The sequence below is a fragment of the Lithobates pipiens genome, unplaced genomic scaffold (genome assembly GCF_037356315.1).
Source record: "Lithobates pipiens isolate NorthernLeopardFrog02 unplaced genomic scaffold, aLitPip1_a1.2 Scaffold_19, whole genome shotgun sequence".
NCBI classification, from domain to species: Eukaryota; Metazoa; Chordata; class Amphibia; order Anura; family Ranidae; genus Lithobates; species Lithobates pipiens.
In genome coordinates, this window is record NW_027507764.1 from 133,008,259 (window position 1) to 133,017,779 (window position 9,521).

At 45.8% G+C, this 9,521-nt stretch overlaps 1 protein-coding gene across 1 annotated transcript in view; it reads left to right on the top strand.

Annotated features, from left to right (window-relative positions):
- The first annotated feature begins 874 nt into the window (after nucleotides 1-874).
- Nucleotides 875-9,521, top strand: part of KLHL7 (kelch like family member 7) — a 37,988-nt gene continuing 29,341 nt past the window's right edge. The window contains exons 1-2 of the mRNA XM_077491280.1: nucleotides 875-1,192; nucleotides 6,152-6,254. Of these exons, the coding sequence (XP_077347406.1) occupies nucleotides 1,070-1,192; nucleotides 6,152-6,254 (226 nt within the window). The 5' untranslated portion in view covers nucleotides 875-1,069. The remainder of the gene's footprint in view (nucleotides 1,193-6,151; nucleotides 6,255-9,521) is intronic.

The following is a 9,521-nucleotide window of genomic DNA, read 5'->3' on the forward strand; positions in this document are numbered from 1 at the left end:
ACTACTATGCATCGCATAGTAGCTCATTATGTGTCACTTACCTGACACAGGAGCCAGCGAAGTCGCCGCTGATCCCTGTAGTCCGCCGCATCCATGTTGCTTGTGGCGTCTCGCAGCTCCGACGAATCACAGCGGCGCAACCGCGATGACGTCACTCCCGCGCATGCGCACGGGAGTCGCGCCTCGCAGCTCCGCCACTGTCATACGGCGAAGCCGCGATGACGTCACTCCCGCGCATGCGCACGGGAGTCGACAAATTTGGCAAATCCATTCTTGGATTTGCCGCATTTAGTGCGCATGCGCGCCGCTGTCTACGGCGCATGCGCCGTAGACAGCGGTGCCCATTTTCGGGCAAATATCTCCTAAACCATATAGGTTTAGGAGATATTGCTTGGACCTACAGGTAAGCCTTAATCTAGGCTTACCTATAGGTCCAAGTTGTTTGGAAGGGTTTACTTCCTCTTTAAGCAGCTAATAGGAACAACAGCATGTGGTGCAGACTGCAGTCACTGGAGCTCCACTCTGCACAGGCATCATGTGGTCTCCGCTTCCTATAGTGGAGCTCCAGCTGCAGAGATTCACAAAGTTCAGTTTAAAAAAAAAAAAAAAAAAAATGAAATGGAGGCCACGTGCTTCCTGTCATCAGAGGAGCTCCACTCTGCAGCCAGACCCCTCTTTCTCTCACTGAATTCTAATAGGCACTTTCCATAGGAACACAGAAAGCGCAGGCGCCCGCCCGCCCATGGACTTCTATATAATGTACATGTATTGGGAGGGAGGAGTACTTCCCGTACTGACACCTCCCCTCCATCACCAACACAACCCGCCCCGCACAACTCTCCGGCCATGCCGCTGACGTCACTAGGAGGAAACGTGAACACTGCGCCGCCGCATCCAGCAGGCCAATGGAATCCGCTAGATCTCAGGGCCTCGTCATCGTCGACCAATAGCGATCGTGCTGGGTGAGCTGAGTGTCGGTGACTGCCGTGTTGTTGTTGTTGTTGTTTACGGTGGCGGGTCGCTGTGTGCTCCGGTGGGGAGCCGGGGAAGCGGGGCGGGACTGAGAAGAATGGCAGCGCAGGGCGCCGAGAAAACCAGCAGCAAGAAGAAGACCGAGAAGAAATTCGCCGCCAGGGAGGAAGCCAAACTGCTGGCCAGTTTTATGGGAGTCATGAATGTCATGAGGAAGCAGGTAACCAGTCTGCCGGGGGCGCTGTCCTACTGAGGCCTGTCTGTGGGGTATGGTGACCTCAGAGGGCCAACACAGAACACAGCTGACCAATGACAGAGTGATGACAATCTGTATTACCTGTGTAAGGCCTCCCCTTGTGTCATCTCACCATAGAGCCCTGTTGTGTGTGTCCCTCTGTACAGAGAGATGTAGTGTCACCTATCACAGATGTCATCCCAATGTACCCAGCCATAGATGTGTAGGTCATTTATATACTGTACCTCATGAAGCTTCACTAAGCAACTCCCAGGATGTTGCTCAGAGAGGCTCAGTGATTAGGCTCCATTCACACCTAGGCTATTAGAATCACAGTGTGCGCAACGCGTTTAATGCCATTCCTTCTGATTGGCACCCCAATCGTAGCGCAGACTTTTTTTGCCACGCTTAATTGCAACACGCACAGCCTGTTGCTCAAAAAGGAGCAGGACCTTCTTTTGAGCATTTGGCGGTGCAATTTATCATGGTAAAATTGCACCACAATTGGGATGCCAATGAGGCTGCACACTGTTGAGATGCCAGACATCGCATGTGATTCACACACCATGCCTGTGCACATCACATGCGATGTCTGTGCAGTGCGAATTCAGCCGTACAGTTTGTATGGCTGAAATCGCATCCTGGCCAACCAAAATGGCGCAGGACACCCCCCCCCCCTTTTTTTTTTTGTACTGGATTCCAATCGCAAGGGTGTTCAGACCATGCGATCTGATTCCACAGTTCGCACTATGTTCTGCGAACTGACCTGAGGGTGTCATTAACTTCATAGTGACACACTCAGTGGTTTGCAGAGAACAGTGTGAACTGCCTGCGTATCAGATGTGATGGAGGGACCTGCATAGGATTCGCAACGTTTCTTGCATCGCACAAGTGTGAACCGGGCCTAGGAAGTAATGGCATCGCAAAATGCGCCCCGCAAATTGGAATCGCAGGCAGAATCATGGCGATTCAAATTGCCTAGGTGTTAATGGATCCTTACTGTTCACCTTCAACATCACAAGAGTGATCTCTCAAACAATGAGCTTAGAGCTACATCATTAGGGGAGAGAGTATGTGAGGGGTTTTCAGTAACAGAAGGGCAACTCTTAGCAATGTCCTTGTCAACATCTGGGGAGTTTTCCATTCAGGCTTCATGAGGTACATAAATGGCCTACATCTATAGCAAGGGCCTTATTCAATTTTGGGCAAAGCTGCATGCTTTGTTTTATCTACAGACCTCTTATCTGCTTAGACTTTTTTTTTTTTTTTGGTAAAGGTGAACTGTGCCATTAAAGAGGAACTAAAGTCTTAATTTAAAACACATTGCCCAGGCAGGCTCTTTATGGCAGAAGAGTTATGCAATTTCTTTTCTACAAAAAAGAAATCTACCTGTCTGTTTAGTTATCTGTAGAATATATGTGCATTCGCAGATCACTTCTCCAGCTCTCCAGTTCTTCTGCCGCATCCTCCACTATCTTCTTCCAGCTCTTTTGCTAGCATTGGCCCTGTCTTCTGCGTCATCTTCTTCCCTCTTCTCTTCTCTTCTCTTCTCTTCTCTTCCTGCCTTGTTGACACAACGCTCTCTCCCGCTGTAATTCCATGTGCAACGTGCACAACTACTTAAAGGCATTGGGCGTGGTCACCGGGTGATGTCACATGTGACCCCGCCCCTTATGACGCCACAGTCCCAGCATGCCATGGGACTCTGACTGGCAGAAGAGACCCCCGAAGTCGGAAGAAGACCCCTGGAGCTGCCTAATAAATTACTTTAACCTCCCTGGCGGTATGATTATTTCAGATTTTAGGTGCTGAAAGCGGTACAATTATTTTGCATGAAAATTTGGCGTTTTATATTATAGTCCTGCAATTCTTAGGAATAACTCACTTAAATCTGTCCAAACCAGAGTCTAGTAGACATTTCAGGTATGATAAAGTTTGAAAAATGAAATAATAAATTATAATATAATAAAGAACTATAAATTAATTATACCAAATAATAATATAACAATAATAAAAATTATTCAATAATGTAATCAAATCAAAAACACTGAAATTTGCTCAGTTGCAGAATTGTCACTGTCATTACTTTTCAATATTTGATGACGGATCTCCCCACAAATCGCTGTCGCTCAATTCTGTGAGTGATTCTAATTTATTATCGCTGTTTTCTAGCTGGTCTAAAATCATTTTTGATGTAAAGGGACAGTTTTGGTTGCTATGGACAATCTCTAGTTTCCAGGCATAAAGAACAGTTTTTTATAATCTAAAACTGCATGCAGGGCACTGGACAGACCACTAGGGACAAAGGGGATGTGAAATAATTACATGCAGCAATGTAATCTGTAAGATTACATTATACTGTATGTATACTGTGTGTTTTTACTTTTTGAATTTGGCGCTGATCTCCGTCCCCGTGCGTCGCAATGCTCGCAGGGAACGGAGATCGGCTCCGTGATGAATCGAGTGGAGGATGAGCCGCTCGTACAGCGTGGGGACATCGCTGGATCCAAGGGAGAAGGTAAGTAAACCTCCTCCTGCATACAGTGATGCGGTCCCGAGTCTGGCTCGGGGTTACCGCTTTTGGTATAAAACTTCCACCCCGAGCCAGACTCGGGAATACTGCAATGGGGGTTAAAAACCTGTATGTGTGTGTGTGTGTGCGTGTGTGTGTTACACTTTTTTTTTTTTTTTTTCTCTCAGGTGAATGGGTAGGGGTACAGTGTAACTCATACTCATTCACATACGGTGGGGGGCCTGGATCTGGGGTCCCCTTATTAAAGGGGTCTCCTGGATTCCGATAAGCCCCCCCCGCCCGCAGACCCCGACAACCAATGGGCAGGGTTGTCGGGAAGAGGCCCTTGTCCTCATCAACATGAGGACAGGGTGCTCGCTCGTCCCCACCCCCTTTCCTGACTGGCTGGGCTGCGTGCTCGGATAGGGGTCTGGTATGGATTTTGGGGGGGGGGCACACAGATTTTTCGGCGTAGGGGGTTCCCCTTAAAATCCATACCATGCCTAAGGGCTTGGTATGCTCCGGGTTGTGTTGCCCCTGTGTGAACTGGCTCTAATAGTTTAATTTGAATTGCATTTAGGCTACTTTCACACTGGGTCGCAGCGGCGCTTAGCAAGCGGGTTTGGAGCGCTGCCTCATTGTTTTCAATGGGAAGGGGCACTTTAGGCATGGTAAATACACTGCTCCTATAGCGCTCCAAAGTTGTGGTCTGCAGGACTTTTTTGACCATCCTGCAAGCGCACCGCTCTAGTGTGAAAGCCCTCAGGGGGCATTGTAGTGCACTGAGTGGCTCTTTCAGGGCACTTTGCAGGCGCTATGTTTAGCACTTTAGCTCCTGCAAAGCGCCTCAGTGTGAAAGGGGTCTAAAAATAAAGAATTTGGATTTGAACTTAAGGGTTCTTTAAAAATTGTTCACATTTTACAGATTCCTCAGGGTATGTAATGAGTGCAACTCTGTACTGTTTTGTGTGATTCTGAAATGTCACGTGAATGGGCTTTCCTTCCGGCTTTTGTTTTTCTTCCATTCATTTAATAGAGCTTCCCTTGCTTTGCCCTCCCAATGGAAGCCGAGTGCTAAGCATATTTATAAAGGATATTCTGTGCTTTTATAAATGTCTCCGTCTCCTTCTCCCTTCCTTTCTTCCTTTTTCTTCTCTCTTCCTTTTTCTTCTCCCTTCCTTTTTCTTCTCCCTTCCTTTTTCTTCTCCCTTCCTTTTTCTTCTCCCTTCCTTTTTCTTCTCCCTTCCTTTTTCTTCTCCCTTCCCTTTTCTTCTCCCTTCCTTTTTCTTCTCCCTTCCTTTTTCTTCTCCCTTCCCTTTTCTTCTTTCTTCCCTTTTCTTCTTTCTTCCCTTTTCTTCTTTCTTCCCTTTTCTTCTTTCTTCCCTTTTCTTCTTTCTTCCCTTTTCTTCTTTCTTCCCTTTTCTTCTTTCTTCCCTTTTCTTCTTTCTTCCCTTTTCTTCTTTCTTCCCTTTTCTTCTTTCTTCCCTTTTCTTCTTTCTTCCCTTTTTCTTCTTTCTTCCCTTTTTCTTCTTTCTTCCCTTTTCTTCTTTCTTCCCTTTTCTTCTTTCTTCCCTTTTCTTCTTTCTTCCCTTTTCTTCTTTCTTCCCTTTTCTTCTTTCTTCCCTTTTCTTCTTTCTTCCCTTTTCTTCTTTCTTCCCTTTTCTTCTTTCTTCCCTTTTCTTCTTTCTTCCCTTTTCTTCTTTCTTCCCTTTTCTTCTTTCTTCCCTTTTCTTCTTTCTTCCCTTTTCTTCTTTCTTCCCTTTTCTTCTTTCTTCCCTTTTCTTCTTTCTTCCCTTTTTTTTCTTCTTTCTTCCCTTTTTTTTCTTCTTCATATATATATTTATTGAATTCTGGGCAAAAAAAAAGTACTTTTGCTTATCCAATCTTCTCTCACAGGCTCCCGCTAGGCTACTACATCAGTCCCCGCAGCTTTTTCTCCTGTATGCTCTAGCTTTTTCATGCCCTCTGACATAAAGGGCAATGCAGGTCCCATAGCTCTGCATTGGACAGGAGGATGCCAAGGGACATAAGCTGCGGAGCAGTAGGAAGTAATGGCTACCAGCAGAGCAGGGATCACATGGGGCAGGCTCCATTGGAGTCCGCCTGCTCAGCGGGGAGTCTGTCCACTGAGCAGGCAGATGGCTGGTTTGTGTCCACTTCACTTATGTAGAGCGGACACAGACGCAGTCCTCTCTCCTCTATGGGTGGTCGGGTGTAAACGGACCACCTGTCCGTTTACACCCAACTGTCATCTGATCTGCCAGATGGATGAGGAACGGATCCCCATTCGTCTGTTTTTATCAGATTCAGATCGGGTATCGGTTGCTCCTGCTCTGCTATAATCAGCGCTATGACTGTCATAATGTAATTGTTTTCTGGATTTGGTGTCTACTCTTCCTCTACTTTCTTATTTATTTTTATTTGTGTTTTAGAAAACCTTGTGTGATGTTATTCTTATGGTGCAAGACAGAAAGATCCCAGCTCATCGTGTGGTATTGGCAGCTGCCAGTCATTTCTTTAACCTGATGTTTACCAGTAAGTATATTCTGTGTGTGTGTGAATCACTGAGATCCCAGATATTATGGGGGCGTTTATTAAGAAGCACACAGAATGAATCGTGTGCCTATTCCTTTCAAATTATGTCTGCTACTGTTGTCTACACATTTGTCACATTTATTTAGATTTGGTCACTGTGTCATTATGTAATCGAAGGATTGCAAAATAATCTCATTTGTGTATAAATTGACTGCAGCCGAATACAATACACAGCCGCCTTAAAGAGGAGCTTCAGTCCTTTCTTTAATAAACGTCAACAGCTACAAAAACTGTAGCTGCTGACTTTTAGACTCTCACCTGTCCAGGGATCCATCGTTGTCCTCACCCGAACGTGTTTCCTCACCAGTCTTTGGGTCCCAGCATCTTAGTGGCTGTAACTATGAAAAATAAGATCCTGTTCCTTTTAAGGAGTGCTGTATAGCACAGTGCTTGTGCTATGCCATTTTTCCCTTCCTATCTTTCCTGTTGATCCTGCCAGTTCCTGTGTCCCCCTGTCTGTGCTGACAACCGTAATCGTGGCTGTTGATCCATGATTACCGTGTGTGGTCACATTAGCCCTGTGCTGGCCGGCTGACGTCACAGAGGACTCTCTGCCCTTCCTATGTCTCTCCATAGAACGGGGAAGACCAGCAGAGGGGAATCGTGACCGCACAGCTGTGGTGTTAGAAAAGATATTTAGCCTTTTTTTTAATTTATTTCTTTATTTTTTATTAAAAGTTAGGGAATACATGTAAAGTCGTTGTGCCCCCCCCCCCCCTTTTTGGGTGAAGTTCCGCTTTAAAAAGGAACTTCAGCCCCTACTCCTCCTTGTCCTTTTTTTTTTTCTTTTATCTTTTTCGGTTATCCACAATTCACATACCAGCGAACCCATAATTGTGCTGTAATGTGCCACACTCCACTGCTGCATGCCGTGTCCTGTGCCATCTCTTCCCTTTTAGCCATCAGGATATGGCTGTATATTCCAGATTTAGGTAGCTGGACCACTGATGGTGTGCTTTGCATCCGCCCTCCTCTTCCAGCTCTGCATCTGCCATCTTCCAGTGCCACACTTGTCCTCCTCCAGAAAAGTGTATGCTTCAGCTGAAGCCTCCTGGGGTATGTAACCATGCATTTACCATAAGGCTCCCAGGTGTAGGGACACATTATTCTTGTCTCGAGAATGGAGGCAGGGGCAGAGAGGAATACATTATTGGGAGGTGGGGAGAAATACAACGTGAGGCAGATTAGTTTTTATGAGTAAAGGTCTGTTTTAATATTCTACAGCCCCCCCCCCCCCCCCATATACCTTACATGGTGTCTCCCTCTGCTGTTAATGACAATCAAAGTGCAAGAATTGGCTAGAAACAAAGACTAAAGAGCCAGTTTAAAAAAGAGAGCAGATGCCAGTCTCTGCAATACGCCACAGAAAATACAATGACTACATCTTGCATATCATTTGTAAAATGCAGAGGATGGTGTAGAGCAGGGATATGCAATTAGCAGACCTCCAGCTGTTGCAAAATGAAAAGTCCCATCATGCCTCTGGGTGTCATGCTGGTGGCTGTCAGTCTTGCTATGCCTCATGGGACTTGTAGTTCTGCAACAGCTGGGGGTCAGCTAATTGCATATCCCTGGTGTAGAGCATACACAGTAACCAAACAGGACACAATATATTTCTGTGTTAAGGCCATACTACTGCTTTATAAATTTGACAAAGAGTCAAAAAAACAGGCAGCAGGACTCGCTTGGTAGCAATCACCAGCAGTGGGCCTCCAGTTTCACTTGAAAGTGATTGCAAGCAGTGGGTTTCTTGCAGGTCCAAAACTCGATTCCCCACTCCCTCTTTTAAGCCTGCCCACTATGAGTGCGTCGCTCGTCTTCCCTAATGTCCAGCTCCTTCTCTTCCTTTTTTCTGTCCCTACATTTCCCTTTCAGATTGATCCAAAATGGCTACCCCCTGTAGTCCCCATAACCACTTCAATACTGGGCGCTTTCACTCCCTTCCTGCCCAAGTCGCTTTTCAGCACTGTCACATTTTGAATAATTACTCTGCCATGCAACACTGTACCCAAATTTAATTTGTATAATTTTTTGAGACAGAGCTTTCTTATTGTGGTAATTTAATCACCTCCTGGGTTTTTTATTTTTTGCTTTAAAGTAACATTTTGAAAAAAAAAAGTTTCTTAGTTTCTGTTGTAAAGTTTTGCAAATAAATAAATAAATAAAAACAATTTCTTCAGAATCCTAACTGATGGGCGCAGATGAGGCTGCACTGACTGGCGCTGATGAGGCTGCATTGCAGGTCAGAGCACTGTAAAACACTTTAAAAGCGTTGTGATCTGTCAAGACTCACTGCTCCAGCACAGATCCAGCTCTCCCTTACAAACGGTCTCTGAGGGAAAGAGCTGTTAAACAGCAAAGACCTGTTGTGTTTACATCTGTGATGACTTGTGATTGGAAAATGCAATCACATGGTAAAGGGCTGCTGTAATTGATGCAGAGGGCATGCAGGAAACGTGCACACGGAAAGATGTCTAGAGCCACCCTTTAAGCCATATAATCACTACGTGGCAAGTGGTTAAAGATGGTCTCCACAATCCTCTATTACTAAATGCTCAGCTAGTGATCTTCTTGAAGATGGCTGCTGCAGTCATACACAATTAAGTCTTGCTGCAATTATAAGAGTCCTGATTACAAGAATTTAAATGTAAGGACCTAACAGTTCTCCAGCCAACCAAAGAGATTTTGGTGAATGTTGTTCAAATCTTGCTGAGGAGATGATCCTGAACTGCAGCATCTTTTTGTGCGATTTAAAGTACTCAACATACCCAAATAGTGACTTCACTCCTTTCACTTTGAAAACCGAGAAAAATCTCGCTCTCGCTCGCGCTCTCGCTCGCGCTTTCTTTCTCGCTCTCTCTCGCTTTCTTTCTCGCTCTCTCTCGCTTTCTTTCTCGCTCTCTCTCGCTTTCTTTCTCGCTCTCTCTCGCTTTCTCGCTCTCTCTCGCTTTCTCGCTCTCTCTCGCTTTCTCGCTCTCTCTCGCTTTCTCGCTCTCTCTCGCTTTCTCGCTCTCTCTCGCTTTCTCGCTCTCTCTCGCTTTCTCGCTCTCTCTCGCTTTCTCGCTCTCTCTCGCTTTCTCGCTCTCTCTCGCTTTCTCGCTCTCTCTCGCTTTCTCGCTCTCTCTCGCTTTCTCGCTCTCTCTCGCTTTCTCGCTTTCTCTCGCTCTCGCTTTCTCTCGCTTTCTCTCGCTCTCGCTTTCTCTCGCT